Below are 25,646 nucleotides of genomic sequence, written 5' to 3'. Positions count from 1 at the left end.
GCTCCGTCCTGCGTGGAGCCGTGTCTGGGGAGCCACCACGGCAGCAGCTCAGGCTGGCAGTGTCTCAGTCACGTCCCTCTTTCCCCTCTTTCTTTCTCTGCAGAACACAAGTGCCCAGTGGACCAGAGGGAGCAGCTGGAAGAAACCCTGCCCTTGATCCTGGGACTGATCCTGGGGCTGGTTATCGTGGTCACCCTCGGCATTTACCACATCCACCACAAGCTGACAGCCAGCCAGGTGCAGATCCCTCGGGACAGATCTCAGTACAAACACATGGGATAGGGAGCAGGACCAAGCAACCCGAGTGTTTATCAGGTAGAAAAAGCACTTTTTTCTGTGGGCGAGGAAAGGTTCTGGAGGGGCAAGAGATGGTATTCACAGCACCTAATCCTGAGTATTTCATGGAGACACTCAAGCTGAGGCTTGGCTTTAACAGACTCTGTAAGGAGACTCGGTGTCTGTAGGTGGTTTGAATACCTTCTTAAGCAGCTGGGCTGATCATCTGGAAACAGAAATGCTTCACATGTCAGAGTTTCACACTGGGAACAGAATTAGCTTTTTTATTTATTTTTTCCCTTTTTCCCGTCTCAAGAGATTCTTACCTCCCCCTGCATCACCTTTGGAGCATTCAGCCCTCCACGTTCCTGTCCATGCAGGAAGCAGGGCTGGGAGACAGAGCCATTGCACAGGGTTCATTCAGGCCCTCTAATGAAGGGACTCAAACCACATCCTTAAGTTTGCACTCATGTTAGGAAAACATGGAGGCAAATGCAGGTGTGCTTTGAAAAAAAAAAATAGAAATTCAAGGTCAGAAACTCCAATGGAGCAGATCACAGCTGTGGAGCTGACCCCACACACTTGAGACTGAGTGAAGAAAGTTTGTTTTTGCTTCTTGAGCCACATCTGAACTAAACTTAAAAAAGAAAAAAAAAAGAAAAAAAAAGTATTGATACACAAGTTATAAAGTGCCGTGCTACTGCAAGTCAACTGAGAAATGCTTCTGGCTGGGCATCCTGCACGTATTGTGATTGTGGTTGAGATGTTACATTGCTACCTGCAACTGATAATTTTCAAAACAAAACAAAAAAAAAAAAAGAGAAAAAGAAAACAGTAATGTTAAAGTTACTATGCAGATTATTCAGGTTTAATCTAATGTAACAGAAAAATACTAGGGAACCCTTGAAATCTATCCTTAAATGTAGGTGATTTTTAAAATTAATTAAAACATGTGTATATATATATAATACTTGATTTGCCTTCTTATTTTGAAATGATGTAATGCTTTGCACTCACTCCATGGTACCAAATGGAATTGGAGCACAAATACATCATCTGAGTGGATGTTACATGTAGGATTTATTCCAGCAGTGGTTTTGCTGCAAATGGCTTGGTGAAGACATGGTGGTTCAGTATTCTGTGATTTGTTGGTTGTTTCTAATATTCTTCTATCTCTTGGTTGCTTTTCCCGTGTGTTGTGTGGGCAGTGATGTGTTTTATTCTGGTACCGTCCAGTTCCCACTGAATCCTTTGACTCCCCTTGGCTCTGGTGTTACCTCAGCAGGATTTAGTCCAGGCCTTGTCTTAATTTAGGGTATGGAAAATACTTCCTTGCTCTTAAACTGATTTAATTCAAACAGAGGCTTGACTGTTTTCTTTCAGCTTAAAACTCAAGCAAAGAAAAATAGTAATTTCAATGTTGGGAAAAGGCAAGAGAAGAAACTTACTTAAATGTTTTTTAATGCTGTAGTTTCCTCCAAACTGTATGGGTTTTTTTGATGAAGGTGGATGCAACACAAGCCTTCCTTCAGTCCTGTCTTATTTCTGGTCTCATTTCAATGTTATGCTCAGCTGTTTCCTCATTTGGATGCAAGAAGCAAAATTATGGCACTAATGATGATTGTGGCTTTGCCCTTTTCCTTTAAAACTCCAGAGAAAGGGTCTTAGGTGAGCTTTAGGCTGACCAAGTGCCACTGTGTACAATGAGCTGATAATTAACAAAGAAATAGAAAGGTTCTTTTAGAGGCAGTTAGAAAAAGCCAGAGGTATCAGGAGGGTGAATAAAAGGATTAAAGGTTCATCCTTAATAGAGAGGAGCTTTGTCCTGCCTCACCCGTGTCTGCCCAGGGGCCAGGAGGGCTCTCCCGGCCAGCTCCCATCAGCCTGGCACATCTGCTACTGTGACATCCCAAAGAATGATTAAATAAAGAAAGGAAGCCGACAGCTGAGCTGCAGATGCCAGAGGAGCCCCTCCACTGTCATTTGTCTCCTGGATAGGACATTCTGGCAAGGTGGCTGTGGAAATGATGGGAGAAATTGCATCCAACTGGAGCCATCCTGGTCCCTAAGAGGATATTCCCACCTGGCTGGCTTCCTCCCTTGGAAGAGGGGGATGTTCAGGGGGTTCACATGGAGCTGTAAAAGGCAGCAGAACCTGGGGCTTGGCTGAGCTGCTGAGTATTAGTGCAGGATGGGCAGTAGCCAGGGACAGAGCTGCTGCCTGGACACCATTCCCAGGCTGCTCTGGGAGGTGGCTGTACCTTGTCCAGGTAAAGCTGCTGGTGGGTCTCAGTCCCTTGGCGTTGCTTCTTCTGTTGCACCCGTGAGCAAGACCTGCCTGGTGTAACAGGGAGATGCTCCCAAACAGCTTTGTGGATTTAAGATGGAGAAAAGGCTCATTTATGGTGGACTCTGTGAACTGTTTTTAATTCACCCTGCACTGACCCTGTCAGGGCACTCACAGAGACTGTCCTTGCCTGATCCTGGTGCCTGTGCACTGGCCAGAGCACTGAGGTGGTGGCCAGCGGACGGGGACAACCCCCCGCCCCCAGAAGCTGATGCAGGTCCTGTGCCCACAAACTTGAAGGACATTTGCTGGTTTTCATGTCAGATGAGGGTTTCCCTTAGGAAGCACCTGGCATCACCTTCAGGGGGCAAGTGTGTCTGTAAGCTACTAGGGACTGGAGTTCCAGGAATAAAATAATTAATTTCTTGATTTTCTGAACTGACAGAAAATATTGGTTTCTTGTTGGACTGAAATGTTTTTCCTTTTTGGGGAAGAAAGGAAAAAGAAACAATAATTTCAGGTCGGTGAGTTCGTGTCCCAAACCGATGTATCTTGGTTGAAAAAAAAAAAAAAGTTATTTCCGGTTTTGGGTGAAAACCCTTTAAGTCTTTTAATTCTTTCCATCCTTTTGCCAAAACTTACTGAAATTGACCTGATTTTTCCATTGCTTTAAGCTTTTCAAGTCTATTTATGAAAAATTATTTATGAGAGAGATTATGTCCAGCTTCCCTCCTGCCTGTCAAGCTGCAGCAGCATCTTGAGGATGGCAGCACTTTATTGTGATTTAATTTTGTATTTAGCTGTCATTCATTGATGGCTTTTTATGGGTGAGTTGCAAATTGAAAGCTTTGCTTTATAGATGTTTATGAACACAGCAGTAGAAGGTGGATAAATACACCTTATCACCCTACTGAGCTCTGTAAGAACCTGTAATAATTAAGCACTTACTAAAGCAGCTGCTAATGACTTACAGAGTACTTGTGATTAGAACTTTAATTATAATTTACTGATGTATTGCTGAGGAGGGGGCTGACATAGTCAGTAAATGTCCTGGCCTCTGCTACTATGAGTATTTGGGAATAGTTTTAGAGCTGTGAGCTCAGAAAAAGCCATCATTCCTTAGTGACAGGTGGGAATATTTCATTGGAATATCCCACCATACCTGGAGCACAGCCTCAGCTTCTGAGTGATTGGATGCTCTTAACATGCCTTGTTTGTTTGTTTGTTTTTAGGTGATGGCATTACATTTTTTCAATGTATTTTGAAGTATTTACTGACGTCAGCACCCAAAAGTAATATAAATCCTCATTTGCTATCTTCAAGTCTTACAAATAACATTGTAGATTCATCAGCTGACTGATGCTACTGGGGGAACGGGGAGGAATTGCTCTCAGTAGGTGTGAGAGATCAACAGCTGTGAGCTAAAAATTAGGGATGTGTAAGGCAAAAAAAGAAAGGGATTATTTAAGGGGCAGAGAAAGGAAGGTGGAAATGCACTGACACTTAGAAATCACTTGAGGCAGCTCTATAAATCACTGTTTATATACATGTATCTATTTATTTATATATGTATGTGTATCATATAGATATATAAGAACACACTTTTTTTCCTTGTTATCTGCTTGGTCCAATACTGTGGGACTGAGTCAAATCTATAAACTAGAAAAAAGGCATGGTAAAAAAAAACCCACACTGAAACTTAAAGTGTTTATTAATTAATTTATTTAACTTGCATGTGCATTTGTCTCACCAGTAGCTGGTGTTCACAAAAAACCCCCTTCATAATCGACAAAACTCTCAGTAAACTCAATGAACACTGTTTAAAGTATCTAATGATAAGAAAGTTGCAGAAAATTCTTCACTTGTACAGCCTAAAATGTGCTGAATATTGAAGAAAAACCCCCCACCAACCCCATTTTTTTATTCAAAGATGGTTAAAAAAGTTAATTTTGTGGCTAGTATTAAGTTGTGCCATATGCCATTGCCTGGACTGGTGCAGCCTGGTTTCCTGAGTTGTCAAGACTACAAAAGAGAGCCCTGGGAGGCTGTGGGTGCTGCTCCCGGCCGGGTGGGCTCCGGGAGCTGTGGGGCGGCGGGAGCCAAACACATTTTCTTCAGTGTCTTCTTAGAATGTGCAAACAGGGTTGGGAAGAGAGAGCAGTGGGGATAAGACACAGATGTAAGAACATCTATTCCATGTTCCAGCTCATCTTCATCTCCTTTTTTCTCTCTTTTTAAAATTTCTTCTCTCCCTCCAAATTCTCTTTAAGTTAAGGGCAGAACTAAAGGAGCTTCTTTACTATTGGCAACTCTTTTCTTCCAGAGGAAGATCTTTAAGCAACAGCTCCTGCCAGGTTTAGATGTTTGGTTATAATTTACTACAATAAATAACAATTTATTAACTATGAAATTCCATAATAAGAAAGAAACTGTGTTTTCACAAAGTTGGCTTTGTGGTTCTTAAAGATACCATAAAATGAGGTCAGTAAGAAAAAAAAAAACAAACTTGAAAAACATGGCTTTTGTATTATACAGAATTAAGAACAACTAATCATTTAATAAATAAAATTAATTTCTCATTGAAATAATTATGAAGCACTTCTAAAAATTTTAAAGGCAAATCTATTAGGCCTACAGTTAACATGCAAAGTCATCCAACAAATAACACAAAATTGTACCGCAGTAGTCAACTGTTGCATCAACATTCAGAAAGGTCTAGACAGCAGCACGACTTCTCCTCTACGGCAAACGCCTGGCAGCGCGTCCCATCCCCTCCCATCCCCCGGCTCTGCTGGAACTCCAGGATCCCGCTGGGATAGGAGGAAGGGCTCCTGCCCTCCCTCTCCACTGCCAGAGCATGACAGAAATAGTGGAGGCTTCTGTGGTGGCAGAACTGGCTGTGTGGTGGCAGAAAAAAAGAGGGATCACCCCGGCCTGGGAGGCCCCTTGGGCCAAGGGGGGAAAGGGGAGCCCCTGACCACAGCTGGCCCTCAGCAGAGCAGGGACTGCCACTGGCACCCAGTGCCCCAAGCCAGGTGCTCCCACCAGCATCAGTGATCCTTTGCTCTTCCAGCTTCTGTGAGGGCGGGATGAGCCCCCTCCTCACCCCATGGGAAATCTGCAAAACCTTACAACTTCCTAAAGGTGGTTGTGGTTTCTTTTTTTTTTTTTTCCTGTTTTCAAAAGGGTTAAAAAAGTAGGAAACTTCATCTTCTCAAATTCTTGCTAAGTTACACTTATTACTTCAACTAACACAACAGTTACATGACAAAGTACTGCAAGTTATCAAAACGTACTGTACAGAAAATTACAAACTTGTTGCAAAATACATTGCGCTGCTCTGACTGAGATAAAAAGTGCTTTGTTTTGTCAGAAAAGTGTTCTTCTAAAACAGAAGTGCTGTAGCCTGCACTAAAGTTCTGGTGTTTCGCTCTGGCTGTGCTCTCCTCTGCTAAAATTACCTTTCCAACGTTGGCATTTGGTGCCTTCTGCCTGGATGGCCCAGCAGACAGCAGTGCTGGGAGCCTGGCCGGGATTGCTCCCTGTCCCTGGCACACAGGGAGCACAGAGGGCACTGCCTGGGCTTTGGGGTTCTTTAAACACCACGTTATTTCCGCAGGGCTGGTTTCCTTCACAAGGTTTTCCTCCTCCCTGCCTGCGGATCCCACACAACTGCTGGCATTCCCACATGGCCATGAGCCAGGCTCTGCACTGACCTCTTCCCAAAAAGCTTCAGCGATGCCTGTGCTGCCTCATGAGGGGCACAATGCAGGAGGGGGGCCCAGCCAGTTTGAGAAAGGGGTGTCTCAGCAGTTCCTGTGCCGTGGCTCTCTGCGAGGGCTCCCGCACCAGCATCGAGTCCAGGAAGCCCCGGAGGACCGAGGACACCTGAAACACCACACTGGCATTAGGGGTGGACAGAAACACCCAGTTCCAGCTAGGCTAGCTCTGTGCATGCTGGTTTCTTGGGAAGACAAGGGACACTCTGATCTTCCCTATGGCAACAGCTGTGCTGAGCTGAAGGGCTGTGGGTCTTTGATGTGCTGCTAATGTTTGAAGTATTTGGGTACCACTGGGGTACCCAATTAAGCATTAAGGTAGGCTGAGGGCTCAGGTCTGATGGAAACAACACCCAAACTGGGAGGTGCCCAAAGGCTTTGGCACAGGGCATGGATATACCAACCCACCTGCAGCAGGGCCGATGAGCTGATGTACTCTGGTCCCTGGGCAGGGTGGGAAGCACAGGGAGCATGAGGCTCTGCCTAGCTCCCTTTGCCACCACTGGCTGCAAAAGCAAAGCCAGAGTCAGGCAGAAACAAGGCCATGACTAATGGCTTTGGCCTCACTTCCTCTCCACAGGAATCCTGTGTAGGATCCCCGGCTCAAGGTGGGGCCTTAGAGATCTAAGTTATCATTTGGGCATGCAGATGTGTGCCTGCAGTGTTCCTGAAGACGTGACTGTGCAAACCCCTGATCCCCACAGGAAGCCTGACCTTGTGCATGTCCTTCACGCGGGGTGGGAGGTTGTCCCGGATGCGGCGCATGGCCTGCAGCGGTGGCTCGTTGAAGTAGGGGGGTTCCCCATCAATCATCTCGATCACCATGATGCCCAGGGACCAGATGTCCACCTGGAACACACACAGGGGCCATGAACACTGCTGGCAGAGCAGGGGGGCCAACAGGCTCAGCACATGGGACCATGCAAACCCCGGAGCCAGCTCATGCTGCTGTCTGCTGCCAGTCTAAGCCAGCAGACTGCAGAGCCAGCACCATCCATCTTTCTTTTTTAACCAGCCAACCATGATTTTCCTTTGGAGCACTGAGTGCCTCGACAAAATAGATTAGCAGGGATTTATAAACCTGGGTCTGTAGCTGGTTTAGGTGCTGGCCACTGGAAGCTCTGTGCCTTGGAGAGGCTGTGTCCTGCTGCCCTGCATTCCAGTTGCACTGATTTGCACCCACTGAACACCAACCCCAGGCTGGCTCTGCAGCTGCTGGAGAGCTGTGAAATCACTTTATTCCCCTGAAGCTTAAAGACTACAGGAACTCCGTTCAAGACCCCAAGGCAAATGCAATCACTCACTACACCCAGGCCTGTTTACAGCCAGCACAGGTAACACAATATATAAGAACTCTGGAAAGTGATTCAGCTCCAGCTCCAAAAAAAAAAAAAAAAAAAAAACCCAACTTTTTTTCTTAGTTCTGGCCTGCTGCAGAGCTGCTCCAGAATCCCAATCCTCTGTAATTCCTGTCATTTGCCAGCCCAAATACAGCCAGGGCCACTTCATTCTGCTTTTGCTCTTTTGCCAACACTATCCTTTAGCTTTAAATCCTTTTTTTCTTTCCCTTCTGGTGGGGAAACTTAATGTAGCCCTAAGTTCAACCACTTTCTAATCCTCCCAGAGCTATTAATGGGCTAATAATAGTTGATGCTATTATTCCTGGAATGTCTCCTACAACAGCACAGAGCAGTGTGCAGAGCAGTGCCTGCAGGGTGCTCTTGCTGTGCCGTGCCAGAGCAGCATGAGGATGGAGCAGCTCCTGGCTCAGCTCATCTCCCCTTCCCTGTGTGTATCTGTATTTCTATATACCTACACTCTATATAGGTATGGATATGTGTACCCGTGTGGAAACATATCCGTGTTCCTGGCTCTGTCTGCCTGGCAGGGTCGAGCTCTGCAGCTGTTCCTCTCAGCACTCTCAGGCAGCAGCTCTGTCCCCACACAGAGGAGCAAAGGCAGCCGTGTCCCCGCTGTGAGTCACTGTCACGGCTGAGCGCGGCACAGGGGATTGCTCTTCCCAGGCTTTGCAGGGCAGGAGTGTCGTGACTCACAGCAGCCTAAAGGATGGGGTATGGCACTGCAGAGCTGCCGGGTGCCCACACCTTGCTGGACTCCTCTGAAGGCTTCCAGTAAAAATGTGCACTTTGCCTTTCTCAGAACATTTGGCAGCGCTTGAAATAGCTCCCACAGAAGCGGTTTTCCTACCCCTGTCTCTCAGCTAATGACAGCCATGACTGCAAGGAATGAGCCCATGCGGAGACCAATCCTACCAGAGAGGGTGGCAATGCAACCCACCCAGCTGGCCCTGGGGTTTGGGACCCTACAGGACCTGTGATTCTGCTGGCACTGCTGCAGAGGAAGGGAATGGCAGGCTTTAGCTGGATGAAAGCAGACTGGCTCTATGCAAATGCTGATGTGACCGGGCTGTGCAGGAAGGGCGTGTGAGGAGGCTGCTGGTTTGGCACATGCAGGTGTGCACACCTGTGACTGCAGCTCCAGCCTGCAGGCTTGATATTAAAGAGCAGCACAGGGCCTCTCACAATGCGCAAATGAGGCCAGTTTCCTTTACTACAGCACCCCAAACCGAAGTATGTAAAGGCATTACACTGCTCAGAGCACTAAATGGAGTTGCTAAATGACTTCATCTTGGGGAAATAACTTTCAAACCAGGCGAGATGTAGCACTCGGGGGCAAACGTAATTGCTGCTATTTAGCATACCTGTGTAAGTGCTTCCGAACTGCACAGCTCTGACAGAGCTCCATGGGGCTGGGATATCCCCTCTGGCAGTGCCCGCTGTGCTCACCTCGGTGCCATAGGGAGTTGGGATATCCCCTCTGGCAGTGCCCGCTGTGCTCACCTCGGTGCCATAGGGAGTTGGGATATCCCCTCTGGCAGTGCCCGCTGTGCTCACCTCGGTGCCATAGGGAGTTGGGATATCCCCTCTGGCAGTGCCCGCTGTGCTCACCTCGGTGCCACAGGGAGTTGGGATAGCCCCTCTGGCAGTGCCCGCTGTGCTCACCTCGGTGCCATAGGGAGTTGGGATATCCCCTCTGGCAGTGCCCGCTGTGCTCACCTCGGTGCCACAGGGAGTTGGGATATCCCCTCTGGCAGTGCCCGCTGTGCTCACCTCGGTGCCACAGGGAGTTGGGATAGCCCCTCTGGCAGTGCCCGCTGTGCTCACCTCGGTGCCATAGGGAGTTGGGATATCCCCTCTGGCAGTGCCCGCTGTGCTCACCTCGGTGCCACAGGGAGTTGGGATAGCCCCTCTGGCAGTGCCCGCTGTGCTCACCTCGGTGCCATAGGGAGTTGGGATATCCCCTCTGGCAGTGCCCGCTGTGCTCACCTCGGTGCCATAGGGAGTTGGGATATCCCCTCTGGCAGTGCCCGCTGTGCTCACCTCGGTGCCATAGGGAGTTGGGATATCCCCTCTGGCAGTGCCCGCTGTGCTCACCTCGGTGCCATAGGGAGTTGGGATATCCCCTCTGGCAGTGCCCGCTGTGCTCACCTCGGTGCCATAGGGAGTTGGGATATCCCCTCTGGCAGTGCCCGCTGTGCTCACCTCGGTGCCATAGGGAGTTGGGATATCCCCTCTGGCAGTGCCCGCTGTGCTCACCTCGGTGCCATAGGGAGTTGGGATATCCCCTCTGGCAGTGCCCGCTGTGCTCTGTGCGCGCCTCGGTGCCATAGGGCAGGCGGGATATCCCCTCTGGCAGTGCCCGCTGTGCTCACCTCGGTGCCATAGGGCAGGCGGGGGATATCCCCTCTGGCAGTGCCCGCTGTGCTCACCTCGGTGCCATAGGGCGGTTGGGATATCCCCTCTGGCAGTGCCCGCTGTGCTCACCTCGGTGCCATAGGGCAGGCGGGATATCACCTCCGGTGCCATCCAATAGGGTGTCCCAACCAGGGACTTCCTCCTGGGGACCTCCTTTGACACTTGGGCGCAGAACCCAAAGTCGGACAATTTTATCTGCAAAGAAGAAGTAAAAGCCCCTCCTGAATAACAAGGCAAACTCTGCCAAGACACACCTCAGGCTGCAGCTGGAGGGACAGGGCTGGAGCTGCAGCGTTTTCCTGGGACAGGACAGCAGCCCAGCTCTGAAGGAATGTCTGGAGATGGGAGCACAGCCTGGGGAACATGCAGCTCATTAAAATGAAGGCAAGGGGAGATGTAGGAGAGTGGCAGAGCTGCTCATTCCTGGTATCATCTGTCACAGCCCATTGCCTCTCCACCAGCAAGGGATGCAGAGGTGATAAATGGCTTGTAACACTTAAAAATGGAAGGAAAACAAAATATTCCAAATAGAACCCCCATGTTTGTAGTTCAACATGTGATATCCAGTAATACACATATTCCAAGTGAATAGGTGTATTACCCCTCCCACTCCTTGTTTGTACAATCTCTGAGTTTGCCAGAAAATGTGGGAAACAAGTGGCATTCACCCCCATTCCCTTTTACCACCCACAGAAAATAAAACCTCTTCCAATGGTTTGTCAAGCCCAGGACCTCACACTGTGGACTATCACTGAAGAAGCTGCCATCTCTGTGTAGCAGGAGAGCTAAGGTGGAGAAGGCAGGGAAGGGTACAAGACTCCTTGCAAAAGACTTAACCTGTTCCCTTTGCTTGGGAACTCAGGAATTAGTACTGTCCTTGAGTAGCTGTGGCAGTGACCTGAAATAGAAATAATGGGATACACAAGCACTCCAGAGAGCAGCTCTTGCTGCATCATGTGCCTGGCTCACACTTTTATGACAGTTTTTTTTAACAACAAAAATTATGGAAAATTATCACCTCCCCCTCCCTGTCGCTGTACAATGCCAAGGTGAAAATTCCTCCAACCTCCAACCACAACAAGCTGGTCTGAGGATTGGTGAAATCACCCACTTCCAGAAACAGCTTGTTTTCTTAAGGCTAAACTATTTTTTTTAACCCTCTGAGTACTTACTTAGAGGCCTGGAAGCTACCAAAGGGATTTTCCTGGACATTTTCCTAACCCCCATCACTGCACAGTTCAGTGGTTACCCATGCCCAAGGTCCACAGGCTGTGTATCCCATCAGTGCCTGGGGATACAAAGTGAGCCCAAACAAGACAAGTGGAGTGGGAAGCTGCATAAATCCCTGCATTGTGTAGACTCACTGTCAGCACTCACTTATTTTCTTTTGGATTCAGCACAGACATTACTTTTTTAAAAGTTATGGGTATTATTTTTAACAGAATTATGAAATGATTGTTGGTACTTCTAAAACAATGCCAATAATAGCCAAGTTCTCCCTGCTAAATGTATTTTTCAGTTTACACGATGAAGAATGGAAGAAATAATGCATATTTTGGAAGCAGAGCCCAGTCTTCTTTTGTGGGAGCACAAGAGGTTTTGCATATCTATTGCTCATTCGAGTACATAAAAGACGACGATTTTCTAAAAAAAGATAATTGCACAACACAGCCATGAAGAAATCTGCAATGCAGATAATAAGGGCTGGAGTAATGAGTGTAATGAGGCACTGTATGCAGATCCCGAGCGCAGATCAGATGTTATTTCAGCAACATGAACTGAAATCACAACTGAGAAACTCCTACACACATGGGATTTTCTTTCCTTGACAGGATTAACAGGAGCAGCCTGTGACTGCTGCAGGAAGAAATTCCCTCTCCCTTGGTGAAGTGGGCATCAAAGTAGACAGACAAGCCTTTGGCTAAAGAGTCAGACCAGGCCTGGGAAGCCAAGAGCTTTACCTCTGGAAGGGGAAGGTCTGGATCTGCTTCCAAACCAAAGCTCTTGAGTTTGGAAGCTCAGTCCAACCCTCCACATCTTGCCTTAGACAGGTGTGTACTACCAGTGGAGCAACCCTTATTTTTTTATGTGCAAACTACATTTTGTTTACTGAGCAAGTCACGTGCAGCATTTTGTCCCCTTCTCCCTCTGCTCATTAACAACACAAAGACACAGCAAGTCACAGGCAGCAGCATCTCATCCAAGTAAATGGAAGCGTGGGACAGATTTCATCAAGCATCTTGGAAGTGTGAAAGCTACTCTCACCATCTGCAGAGGGTTTCAGCAGTAATACAGATTATTTGCTATTTGCATAGATTGATGCTGGCCTCCTAAGCAGCTTGGAGAAGCAGAGCACATGTACAGAACTAAGTATAGTAAAAAGGAAGTGTTTTTTGAGAGGCATCAGAGTAGGAGTGGTGCAGCCCAGAAGGTGGTCTCCCATCACCTGATCATCACCCTTGCTGCATGGTTTCCTCTGCCACTGCCTTCTGACAGCTCCAATCCCTCCCCAAGGACTCTGCCTGCAGCACAGATGTCAATCACTGGCCAGACCAGGCCTGTGTTTTTCAGATTCAGCTCTCAAATTATTCACAGGTCACACCCCATTCTTTCCCCTGCCTGGATTCTTTTTCTCCAGGCAGTGCCACTTTGTGCACAGGTATTGTCCTGGCAGCCCTTGGGGCTGGGAAGGCCGGGTGCTCACCCTGCCGTCGCTGGTGAGCAGGATGGAGTCGCTCTTGATGTCGCGGTGGATGACGCCCTGGTTGTGCAGGTAGGACAGGGCTCTCAGCACGGACAGACAGACCGTGGCGATCTGCTCCTCGTTCATCCTGCAACAGCAAGGGGCAAAGAACAGCTGAGTGTTGGGGAAGACAGGGGAAAGGGGATGTGGAGAGGCACAACTTCCTATTCACACCACTATACAGGACACCTTTTAGGCAGTGGCTCTGTGGGGTGAATCTCTGGTCCTATTTCTGTCAAAAAAAGGGAGATGAGGAGTGGGGATCAGCTCTGCAGCAAGCTCTGGATCAGTCTCCCTGCAGCACTAAAAAAGCCGAGTGTGCCATGTGCTGTAGCCTGTTTCCCTCTGGGAAATCACGGAAATGCCTTATTTACAGTAAGCTCACTGCTTGCCAAGCAGGGCAAATCACTACTGAGATGGAAACAGGCGTGGAATAAATATGAGAAAAAACACCCTTAATTCTGTAGGCAAAACATCAGACCCTGGGTTGTAGCTCTTTGAGAGCACTTTTATGCCTTCTATAAAAATATTCTGGGTATTTCAGCAGAAAAATAAGCAGCAAGAGTTCTCATTCTGTGCACAGTTGAAAAACCCCATTCTGGGGTCATTCTATCAGCTACAGTGCAATGCCTGGGATGGGCTGTGCACCCTGGTGCCACTGTCCCATTGCTGATGTCCCCAGCATCTCTTTTACCTGAGCAGTAAAACACCCATGGAAATTTCTGCTTTAACTTTGTGTGCCATTTGCAGTATTTTAGCAAAATCTTTGAGGGAAGGTCATGCAATGTAAAAAAAACACCCCAATGATAAAGAAAAGACTATTTTGAGTTAAAAAATAGATGACAGCTCTTAAGAAGTAGTGTCCTGGGAACATCTGTTTGCTGTTAAACTTCTGTCAGACACATCTAAGATAGAGCTTTTAATGGTTTGGCAAATACTTCCAACATTGTGATTTATTCCAGCACGTAAGCTAAGGTAACACTAAAAAATAAAACATCTGTGTTACAACTCTTGGTAGGATCGAAGAGCATCATTAAACTAGGAGAGAAGACAAATTTTCTAATTTATAATTCCTTGCTTTTGTTCTTGTTCCCCTTAAATACTCTCCCACTGGTTTGGTGTGGAAATTTTAATTTTCTTTCATTCAACAGGAAGAAATTAAATAAAGAATCCCATTTTATCCAGCTTATCAGAAGCAGATGAGCAAAGAGCAGATGTAAAGAGGGCTGTAAAATATAATGTCTCCCCTCAGAAGAGGTAGAACAGTTCCATACACTGCAGCTTTTGTGCTGGCTAATTTCCTACTGTGTGTAGGTGTGATATTAACTGAATGTGCTCCACCATAAGCACAAATATTCTGATATAAAAATACTTCTCCCCATATGTTTTAGGGTTGGTTTGCAGATAACCTTTGTGAGGAGAAATTAGCCTTACAACAGACGTGGTTATGACAGCAAACCCAACAATACAGATCACCAAATAGGGAAAAGAACTTTTTTTTTTTGCCATTTTAGGACTTGTGTTGCTGCTGAAGTGCCTCCTAAAGTGTTAGCAAATCCCCATCTACCAGCAGGCCCTCTAGGGTATTGCTTTCCCTTTGGTTTAGCGAATGCTGGTATCAACAGGAGTTCATCTGCAATTCTGGCTTATCGCTGATGGCAAAGCCAGCATGATACCTGTGGGTTTAACTGTGTGTACGCCTAACATACGTGGGTATCTATTCTCCATGCACGTATCTTTTCTGCAGTTTTGTGGTTTTCTCTCTGTATTTTGTACACCCCCCCCAGCCCCCAGCCCACCTGGTGTGAGTCACGATGTCTGTGAGAGCGCCGCCCTCCAGGAACTCCATCACGACCCAGAGCTCGTCCCCGACCAGGTAACTGTTGTACATGTCGACCACGTTCTCGTGGTGGTAATCTCTCATGATCACAACCTGCAGAGGCACAAAGGGACGAGCTGGGAATGCTACAAGCCTTATCTGACACTTGTTTTGACCTTCTTTTTCACTGTACTCTTCTCCTGGTGTTTAGGAAAGGTTCTGCGATGAATCACATCCTCCCTAATCCTTATGCCAGCGCATAAACAAAATCAATATATTTACATAAAAATATCAGTCATCATAAATGCATCAGGAGGAAGAAAGAATCTCTAGTTGATAGAGTATAAACAGTAGATAATTGCTTTATTTCAGCCTGCAGGAACAGAACTATTTATTTAATTGGTTTTTTTTATTGCCAGTTGCTTTCAGTACAACAGATTTTTTTTTTAACCTGATTAATTGCTCAACGCATCAAAGTCATTTTTATCACGTACCAAATGGTGCTTTGCACAGAATTCCGTCAGAATGCTGGAGGAAGGCCCCAGAAAACTCACTCAAAGACACTTGTAAAAGGCTTACTGTTTGTTGTGTACTCTGAGTTAGACACACTGGAGAAATACCGACAAGTTATTCTCAAGAGGTCAAACAACAAAAAGCTTTACTGGCAACTGGCAATCAGAGAACTTCAGCAAAAGGCTTTGTGCAACATTGAATCCATGTAAAACACTTCTCAAAGCCCATTAACTTGGCCCGTTCAACTTGGCAAAATCTAAGCTTTTAATTTGATTTTAAGTTCAATTTTAAGTTACTCAAAAATTCTGAGAAGAGGGAATTAGAAGAAGGAGAAAGAGAGAAAGATAGAAAATATATAGAGAAGGACACATGCAGCCACCAACCCCTGGGTTCCAGCACAGCTCACAGAAAGTCCAAGAGACAGTAGCGTCAAGACAAGTGCTTGCCTCATGTTTGGCCTGAATACCCCCTGGCCTTCCTAGGCCCCTCCCCTGAGTGGGATTTACAGTCATGTGGCTACTCTGGGGCTGGATTAGGGCTCCAGGGGCAGGTGTGGAGCACTGCTCCCAGTGTGCCAGGAACTGGCACCATGCCTGGCTCTAGGGGGGTATGGAGCAGGGCACTGCCCCTTGTCAGGGCAAGGCCCAACGTGCCCCTGCGTGCACACAAATGCACCCCAAAATGTCTGGAGACATCAATCTCTCCAGTCTCTCACTGCTGGTGATACAGGGGATGACTCAAACCCTGCACCTAAAAGGGACTGCACAGAACTGGCACCACAGTGAGGGCAGCCCAGCCAAGACAGTGTCCATGACCACAGGGTACTGAGGGGTGTCAGAATGGCAACCAGGAGAGAGAACAACAGCCAGGGAATGCCTCATTACAGACAGAGGGATTTCATCACTGCTGACAAGGGATTTTCAGATGACACGAGTGACTGGAGCGTGTCAGGGAAGCAGCTTGGTCCTGCACAGCACGTAGGACCTGCTTCAAGATGTTCCTGTTCAAGAGACGCTCGGTTAGAGCCAGCACAGCCTCCAGCAGAGGCAAAGCCAAGCCCAAATAACCAGGACAGTCATGCACTGGGTAAAGAAGAACTGCATGAAGTTTGTTAAAAACGAATATTTTAATTTAAAAGTGTTAAGTTTTTAAAGGTTTTAAAGAAATCAGTCTGTCATGTGCTGAGGGAAGACCAACTTATAGTTAGAACACAGGAAACAAAAGGTAGAATTAAAAGGTTCATTTTCACAGGTTTTCCTGGGATCCTGCAACGGTTTTGGTATTGATCAGGATATTTACAAGCGATCTCAAAAAGGGAGCACTGAACACACCCCATCAGCTTCTTTAAGAGAGGTAGAAATTAAATAAGGACTAGCTCTTCAAGGTGCAGGAGGTACTCTCATCCCCAAACAACTGAGTGAAAAAATGGCAAATGAAAATGAGTGTTCTAAAATTTAAAATAACGTACATGGGGAAACACTCTCCCATAAACAGCTGTGGGCTTTGAACTGGCTGCAACCATTCAGGAAAGGAGATGTGGGAATTAACACAGACGGTTCCATAAAAAAGGGACTGCCAGCTCTTAGCTTAGTAACCATCAAGAAAGCAAAGGGAGTGCTGGTGGTTAGGAGAGGAAGAAGGGAGGAAACAAAAAGCACGTATATGCCAGAATATAGTGCACATGCTTCTTGAATAGTCTCGTTAAGTTTGGATCCTCCCTCTTGGAAGAATAAACTGTGTCAGGACAGTCAGAAAAAAGCAGCTGGGCTATGTCTGAGCACCTGATACACTGCACGGACCAGCTCACACATTTCTTAGCTGTTTCCTGGGACAACATAATAGTTTAAAGCCAGGAGGAGCTGTACCTCACTTGAAACTGGTCTGGCTATACAGTATTTATACAGCATAGATGTGTGTGGGACTCACCACCTCTTTTAGAAAGATTAATTTGGCTCTTGATGGTGGCATTTGGCCCATGTCTCCTGTCAAACCTGCTGCCTAAAAAACCTGTTGCACCACCCAACCCACGTACCTCATTGAAGAGCAGCTCCCTTCTCTGCTGTTTCCTGAGGTCCATCTTCTTCACAGCGACCTGCTTCCCCGTGTGCTTCTCGGTGGCGATGCACACGATCCCTGTGGAGCCCTCCCCGATCTTGATGAAGCTGTCCAGGTACTCCCGGGGGTCTCCGGGGCTGACCACGAGCTGCAGGGCAGCTCGGAACTGTTCGTGGGACACCCTGGAGGGCTGCTGGTCCGAGGAGGAGCCCCAGCTGGGGGGAGGATAAGCACTTGACGTGATACTCGGGGAGCTGGGGTAGGAGGCGGTGGAAATATAGGGAGAGCCGGGCTGGAGAGGCGGCTGGTGATAGTGGGGGCCTTTGTGGTAGACCAGGGGGTACTGGTAGCTGCTGCTGGAGTAGCTGACTTTGCTCTGACTCTGAGGTAGCTTGACTGGGCCCCGGGGATAGGTGTCTGACCCCGAGAGCGGTGGGCTGACAACCAGCTGTGCTCGGTCATAATCCATCTGCAACACAAACACAGAGGGTGAGGCTGAGTGAGCAGCACCTTTGTCCCTGCCCCTCCACTCCGTTCGTTTCCAGCACCGCCGGAGGACCCAGCAGAGCTGGCACAACGTGCTCCCTCATTGTCCCCGTTCTGCTCAACGTGGCACTGCTGCCCCTGTCTGGGCAGGGATTTTCCGACCACTGGGCTCCCGTGCCCTCAGCACCACTGACATGAGGCCGGGGAAGTCCAGATCTTTCGTGCATCTCAGGTGCATTTTTCTGTCCAGGTACCTGTTTGTACATACAACAGTCTTTGCTGAAACGTAGAATGGCCCTGGTTGGGAGGGACCTATGCTTCAGGAAATGTATTTGCTCTGCATCTGCAGTGCCCTGCAGGCTCTCTGGGCCATTTCCTCCAAGAATCTATCCCTGTCACATCCAAGGATGTGATAAAAATTTGCCCTTTGGCAAATTCCAATTTGTGTCTTACCAGTACCTGGATTTTTATTCTCAACTTTTAGCCTTTTCTTATGTTTTTCTCCAGCAATTTAGGGATAACCCACCAACCTCTTCTTGTGGAGGTGGTGGTACCCTAAAATCCCTGTCATCTCCTGTCTTGCCGTGCTACCAGCTGTTGTTTGAGTGACTGCTTACGTGAATTTGATGAGGAGCCTAATTCAATTCAACATTTCTTAAATCATTTTCCACAGCGACACACTACTTAACTGCAGTGTCACAAAACTGCTAATTTTCATCTGAAATCAGAGAAAATCACAAAGGAAATTATCCCAGTGGGAAGCCCTGTTCATTTGTAGGTTCCTTTCTATTTTTTTATTTTCCAAGCTTCTCTAAGCTTCTTACATTGAAGACTAACGAATACTTCACATTTACAAACATAATAGTTTGCTTCTATCCACACTAAAACCCCCCAAAAGATGCAGAACAAAAAAACCCACCCCAAAATTATATTTATTTCCTCTGGAAAAGAACATCTTCACATTTACAGTATGTTGCTCCTGACGATGTGTGGAGCATCTCGGAGCAGGGGGTGGTTTGACACAGGCTCATCATGTAGCACAATTACAAATAATTATGGCAATGAGTTCATTTAATCAATCAATTTCAGTGGCAGTGCACAGGGATGGACAGAGCAGCAAACTCTACACAGCCCACGGTTGCTACTATTACTGCTGGCTGCCGGCCAGGAGTCCCTGATCCATGTTAGTTAAATGCACATTAATCTGAATTTGGCAGTGTAATCAAGGACCCAACTGAACTGTGAAATTGAATTCTGCGGTGGAACATCATTTGACCATTTTATGCTAAGACTGCAAAAAAAAAAAGAAAAAAAAGTCTGCCGCAGCATCGATTTATCACCATGGGCTCTGCACAGCGAGGAGGAGTTTGGAGCTGGAGTCGCCTCGGTGTGGGCAGAAAAGCCTCCAGTGCAATTTTATGTTGGCGCTTTCCCACCTCCCGCGTGAGCCAGCGTGACTGGCCTTTCATTCCACAAGAGCTTTAGCGGGGAAGAGGGAATGCCTCTCCAGAGGGGCTGCTCAGAGGCTTCCCTCGGAAAAGCTGGAGTCTGCTTCCATGCGAGGCTTGCACGCTGCCAGCCACCCGCCATCGGGAGCATCCGGCGAGCACGAACAGGGCTGTACAGCCGCCTCCCAGGATGCCAGGATTGCTTAGGCAAAAATCCACATGATTACAGCCATCCTTCCCTTCCTCCATCAGGCAGGGGCAGCCATAAAATAGAAGGGAGTCAGAGACATCATGAATTTCATGAAGGACATTACATCTGCCAAACTAATTAATGCGGAAAAGTGCTCAGATGGTTTGGTGGAGGGAGGGAAACTCAATCTAACCCTGTCCTATATATCCGTGTATGTAGAGGCAAATAAATTATTGCTTTGGCTGAAAATGCACCATTTTCTTTATAACCACTGAGATGGGGAAAACCTGGTCTAGAAATTCAAAACGGATAAATCCACGCCAATGAATTATTCGAGGCTTCATCCATGTCTGAGTATGCCCTAAGCTTAACACACTGGCAAAAGAATATTCTGCAGTGAAATTTTAGAATGAAAATTCAGGGGTTCAGTGTGCTTGCTAAGAATTTTTGGAAGCTTTCTGAGGTTAGCATTGCTGTACAATGTAAACCCACTTCCTGAATCCCAGGAAATGTTACAAAAAGTCAGGAGCTATAATAAGTAAATCAGCTGAAGCTCTCCTCCGAGGCTGTGTCCTGATGCAGTGCTCCACATCACAGCAAAATCAAACATACTTTATTCCACTAATAATTCTATTTCTGCTACTGAATGCAGTCACCTACTGAAAGGAAAGCTTTTAAATACTACAAAGGGAAGAAGAAAACAGTCCTGCGCTCATTCAGGATCAGGTCAGAGGAGCAGCCGAAGCTCTGACACAACATCCATCATGGCACAGCGGCATCTCCCGCATCCGCACACGGCCACATTGGCACTCGGGTCTTTTCACCATTAAAGCATGGACGTAACACCGTGTCTAAACTCATTTCAGCTCTCGCTCTGGTGACAGCGATGCTTGTTATGTACTGCAAGCAGAGGGAACACCTGCTTGCTCCTGAGGGGTCCGTCCCTTCCCTGCGAGGAGGCTGCCTGGGCAGCCTTTCAGCCGAGTGGGTGTCCCCGCACGCTCTGCAGTGGGACTGCGGCAGAGCCACAGCCGCAGCCCTGCGGCCAGAGCCCACATCCTCGAGTCCCGGTGGGATGGACTCGCCCCTCCGTGACATACAGTGGATTTCCATTTGATCAGGTTTCAGTTTGCCCAAGTCAAAGGTATGGAATGGATGGTCTGTAAATCCCAGGGACATGGCAAAGGCAAAGGTTACTGTCCGGTGCTTTGCTGGTAGAAACCCCCAAGACTCCCTGTTCCACACACAGAGGTGGCAGGCAGCACTCATGTACAGCTGCTGGCATGTGAATGGGAAGACAGGGAAAAAAAGAGAGAGTTCCTGACAGCAAAGGCTTGGCCCTGCCTTTGCCAGGCTGGAAATGTCCTCGTGGTGCACAGGGACACAGAGGACGATGGTAAGAGACACTTCTATGTTACAGCAGTACGAGGTAGCAAAGGGGAGAGCAGACATCATGGGCCCTTGGAGGAGGAACAGGAGGGGGTCACGGAGAGCTCCTACTGGAAAACAACAGGGAAAAGAGTTTTGAAACAATAGAGCTTGGTGCCAGAAGTTAAGAGGGCTGCCTGAGATGAAGAGGAGGCAAAAAAAATCCCATGCAGTACAGAGTGGCCAAAAATAAGCCAACCTGGCATGACAAATTCGGTATTGTGCGACAATACTGAGGTGGGACATCAACTCTGTGTGGTGAGGGTAACAGAGCAGACTCTGCAACTCCATGCCCTAGAGTTAGTGTGCAGGACAGGAGGGCAGGTAGGTAACACAGGGGTGGGTCAGAGGGTACCAAATCTGAGCCTCTAGCTTCCTTCACCTCCACGGTCCCACTGCACAGCAGTGGCCAAGCCCAGGGCAGGGCAAGTCGTCTGATGTAATAACTCTGATGTCACTGATGATGAAACAGGGCAGACATTTGATTTATCTGACACCTCTTACCTGCAAAAAACACTGAAGTCAGTCATGTTTACAAGCCAAAATGAACATCCTTGTTAAACGAACTTCGATGCCACGCATTTTGCCTGCAGATTTTTCGCTTACTTTTTCACCCCTTTTAATTATACTTTAAACCCAATCTCATTTGTAAAATATCTGACTTGAGATCTGATTCTCATTTAGTAAGCCCATTTGATGAACCATTATCTTACTAATGCCTCCTTGAAAAGAGGATTCTTCAGCAATCATCCAAGACAAGAAACTCCTATTCACTTCCAGGAACTGTGGACGGGTTTGGGAATTGAACTGCTGCATTTAACAGTGAATCATCAAGTTTCAGTACACCAAGGTTGTAGGAGTGGTTTTGATGCTCTGAGGAGAGGAACAGCTCACAATGAATCTTGCATGGAAGCATAATTTTTTTTTTTTTTTAATAAAAGTTGTTACTGCCTTTTAATGGATATTTTTCAAACTGCTGGAATCCTGTAAAAAACACCTCTGTCTTCTTCTGTCCTACTGAAAGGTGGGAAACTGGCAGAAGCAGGTGCTACCAGGCCTCTGAATTACTGCATTTGTCCTTCTCCTTTCTAAACGCTGACAAAATGACTGCTTTCAGTAAAGGAAAGGGCAGCTACCCCATCCCAGATTTTCCTCACAACTTCCAGAATCCACACCAAATGCCACGCCAGCACTCAGTTAACTACCACACACACTCCTCCCACCACACCCTGAGCTTTGGAAAGGCACCTACAGAGACCTGTAACTTTTCCACTCCCCCCAAGATTTCTCCTCAAGCTCCAAAGCCCAGCTCTGTGCTTTAATGCAGAGGGATGAAAAATGCATCGCTCATCCTTCCCCATGGGTCACTGCACCATGGTAATGGCAAAGCAGCCAAAACCTAAGGAAGCACGACACACACAAACCTCCAACACCGGGGTATCAGGGATCTGCAGAGACCTGGGACTGCAGCAGGACACAACCACGTTCTCAGAGCACACGGCCAGCAAGCAAATGCATGTTCAGGTATCATCAGAGAGCAGAACGGATCTCACCACTGATAGGCACCTACCTCAGCACGTGGAACGTCACATCAACCCCAGCCTTGGAAAAATGATCATCCTGCTGCTCGTTGCTAGGGGAACTCAGTGATGTTCAGTGCAAGCTACACTGAAAAAGCATCTCTTGCAGAATATTAGATGCTTAAGCAGGTCATCATGGTTATGTGACTAGAGGTGTGAGAAAAGCACTCTGAACTGAACTGAACGAGTTCAGCAAACTGTTGCAGGCAGGGCAGGAAAGCTTGTGTAGGTAATGTACCTCATGTGGCAGAGCAGGGACAGATTTGTGTAGAGGAGCTGCCTTTAGATAACATGGCTAAAAAGCTTTCTAGCACATCAACCCTTTTTTTAAACTACATCTAAAATGCCTTGGGTGAGATCAGCTGCTTTGATTTAATTTCAATGCTTAAAAACAAAGCAGAAAGGGGTAAAGCCCCTACTCTCCTTCGCAGTGAAGAGTTAATAAACCTTGTACTATAAAAATGGCATAAATACAATATAAACACTGAAGCACAGAGGTTTCAGCCTTGCACAACAATTTGAACACAGAAGTATCTGATATACAAACCAGACCAGCGTCTCACCTCCTGCTGAGATCTTCTCAGGCATACAGCAACCCCCGAGGATACAAATAACTGCCAAAGAACTTGGGCTTGTTGGGAATTTCAAATAAAATCCCCAGAAGATGGGCATCTCCAAACCTGCCTTTTAGTAACTTAAACCCCCGGGTCCCTGACATCCATTTTCATACACCCAAGTAGAGCAGGTGGGTTTCCACACCTGCCAAGGAGCAGCCACACAACTCTTGGGGACGTGACCAGCCATGTTTGGCATCGTGTGCCCAAGCATGGCTCCTTGCCCTTAGTTTTTACTTTTCGCACTCCCCTTCTGGAGAGGCTGATCCCTGCCCTGGCAGCACTGTCCCCAGGCAGGTCAGGTTACCTTGGGAATGCCTGCTGCAGTTTCGGACAGGCGGGGGTAGGTGTAGGAGCTGTAGGAATGTCCTTGCTGGTGTGCTTTGAAGGCGCTTGCTCCGTAGGGCATGGCCGGCTCCTGCAGGCCGGAGCCTGACCTGGACCTCTGCCTCATGGCTGGCTGAGGGCTCGCAGGGTCCACATAGGATGACTTAGGCCTCTTATCATAGTCATCCTTGCCCAGGCTGTGCCCCCAGTCACTGTCACCGTACTCCAGCCTCTCCTTGGGGCACTCGCTCTGCACTGACGCTCGCGACGGGGCGTAAGGGAAGGAATCCCTGTAGTCCAGGGAGGATCCGCTGGGGATCCGCTGATACTCCAGCTTTAGGCCGCCATATTCCAGCGGTTTGGGCTTGGCCTCCAGGTGTGCATGGTAATCCGGGAGGAACCTGGAGAGGTCTGACTGCAGGGGTGTCACTTCTGAGTAATAGATGTCCCGGGACGTCACCTTCATCATGTGCCCGTTCTGCTTGGCGGCGTAGCTCCCCTTGTAGTACCTGTCCAACTCTTCCCCATACAGAGTCTTGTCCCGATATTTCTCCACAACATAGTCTGTGGTAGTGTCTGACTCGCTGGAGTACTGGGAAAACGTGATGTAGCCATTTTCCTCCTGGTGCCTTGGCACATGGTTGGCATTTCCTTGGTGGTGGGTGGGAGGACTTTCCTTCCGCAAGGAATTGGATCGTGTCACTGAGATATTGTCAAACTCCTCCAGCAGGCCGTTGATTGAAGTATCCTTTCGAGGCTTGTTTCCTCGAACAATAGTCTGGGAATAAAAACATTGCTTTGATTAAATACTGATTTTTGTTTAGTATTTCACCAAAAAAACCACCAGAAAGGAAAAAAGTCTGTGATTCAGCCAGAAATACCAGTAGCAATGTGTTATGTTCTTCAGTCATGTATCTCATTGCTAAAAAAAAAATCTCAATAAATACTTACAGTAGGACATGAAGAAATGAAGAAACATTTAAATTCAGTGTAGATCGCAAGCTGGGATTTGACAGGCAACCCCAAGACACTCTCAAAAAGCCCAGTTTCAGAGGTGGGTGTTCAGCAGCCAACAACAGAGACATTTAAACCCACTACTTATTTTTTATTTGTTGTTATTCAGTTGTCTACATCAAGCCAAACTGGTGGGCTGAATCTGATTTACAGGGCATGGATAAGCTAAAGGAGAATCATTCAGTGGTGACTTCCATGTGTTATTTTAACAAACTGCTGGAATGAAAAGTTAAGTGCACAGTTAAGTAGGCACTGAATTTTTTTTTTTTTCTTTTTTTTTTTCCACAAAACAGTATGTTCCTGAGTAGCAGAATCCCCACTGAGGATTGCCTCTTAGTTAACTTAGCATAAAAGACACTCAGGAAAGAGGGAAAAATACTCAACTCCATCTCCTTGCAACGCACAGCATCCAGCAAGCCACAGTGCACAACCCTGGCTCTGGGACACCCACATCAGGGATGCCAAGTGCTGGCCCTGTTTGTGTCCCACAATTGCAAAGCCTTCCAAAGATCCCCCTGCCCATCCCTATCCCCTTCTGTGCAAAATACCGGTGCTCCTGGTAGGATGGGAGGTGAGCAGAAATCTTCAAGAAAGATTTTATTTTTTTAGCCAGTACCACCTGAAGGCTGTAACACGTGGCTGCATCCATTTTTCACCTGGGGACTGCCATTGAGCACCACTTCACGTTTACAAACACCCGACAAGAATGAGATGTACAGATCGGTGGCCAGGGCCATAAATCAGCCAGGCTCTACTGAAACCACATTTGCTTTGCTGATTTACTTTGGCTAAATATCTCTGGCTGCATCTTAACTCACTGAGCTTCTCAACGGAGTAACTGTGGTCACCCCAAGGAGATTTCCCTCTGTGGGCTGCAGCCTGTGCTGCACACTGACCGTGGTGTATCGGGAACCAACCAGGCATGTCAGATGCTGAATGTGGAATACTGAACACCAACCACGGCATATCAGATCCAGGCCGGTCACTGGCCCTGTACTCGTATTGTTCCAAGCATGGTGAGGCTGCTCAACCCCTGCTTGAAAGCACTCAGGGGTTCAAACTTCGTCAAAAAAAGCATTTAATCACTAGTAATATCACAAAATTAACAGGAATGTGCCTCTCTGTCTCCCAGCAAAAAGGCAGCTGAGAAAAAGCAGGTGAAAAGCAAAGCAGTCCTGACCTCGCACTGCTCCCTGCTCTGATTTATGTCCGTAATTACTCGCCTAGTTTGCTATTTTGAAGCCAGTGGTACTGAAACAATAGGACAGCAAAAATAAGGGACAACAAATAGATCACTCCTTTCGCCTCCAA

At 47.4% G+C, this 25,646-nt stretch overlaps 2 protein-coding genes across 6 annotated transcripts in view; one reads left to right on the top strand and one right to left on the bottom strand.

Annotated features, from left to right (window-relative positions):
• LAMP5 (lysosomal associated membrane protein family member 5) overlaps positions 1–1,341 on the top strand; it is a 10,747-nt gene extending 9,406 nt beyond the window's left edge. The window contains exon 6 of the mRNA XM_017745222.1: positions 104–1,341. Within this exon, the coding sequence (XP_017600711.1) occupies positions 104–282 (179 nt within the window). The 3' untranslated portion in view covers positions 283–1,341. The remainder of the gene's footprint in view (positions 1–103) is intronic.
• A 3,680-nt stretch (positions 1,342–5,021) lies between these two features.
• Positions 5,022–25,646, bottom strand: part of PAK5 (p21 (RAC1) activated kinase 5) — a 121,887-nt gene continuing 101,262 nt past the window's right edge. For 4 of the 5 annotated variants that reach the window (XM_017745252.1, XM_017745253.1, XM_017745254.1 and 1 more), the window contains 6 exons: positions 23,302–24,099; positions 17,226–17,717; positions 14,661–14,794; positions 12,823–12,949; positions 10,188–10,313; positions 7,099–9,959 (listed from right to left, as the gene is read on the bottom strand). In XM_017745252.1, coding sequence (XP_017600741.1) covers positions 8,964–9,959; positions 10,188–10,313; positions 12,823–12,949; positions 14,661–14,794; positions 17,226–17,717; positions 23,302–24,099 — 2,673 coding nt within the window. In that variant the 3' untranslated portion in view covers positions 7,099–8,963. Of the gene's footprint in view, positions 6,452–7,056; positions 9,960–10,187; positions 10,314–12,822; positions 12,950–14,660; positions 14,795–17,225; positions 17,718–23,301; positions 24,100–25,646 lie in introns of those variants that run through there. The other variant, XM_017745256.1, reaches the window with a different exon arrangement.

Source organism: Corvus brachyrhynchos, unplaced genomic scaffold (assembly GCF_000691975.1).
Source record: "Corvus brachyrhynchos isolate BGI_N302 unplaced genomic scaffold, ASM69197v1 scaffold69, whole genome shotgun sequence".
In the NCBI taxonomy this organism is placed as follows: Eukaryota; Metazoa; Chordata; class Aves; order Passeriformes; family Corvidae; genus Corvus; species Corvus brachyrhynchos.
Note: the sequence above shows the minus strand (reverse complement) of the source record. Positions and strands in the feature narration are given on the sequence as shown.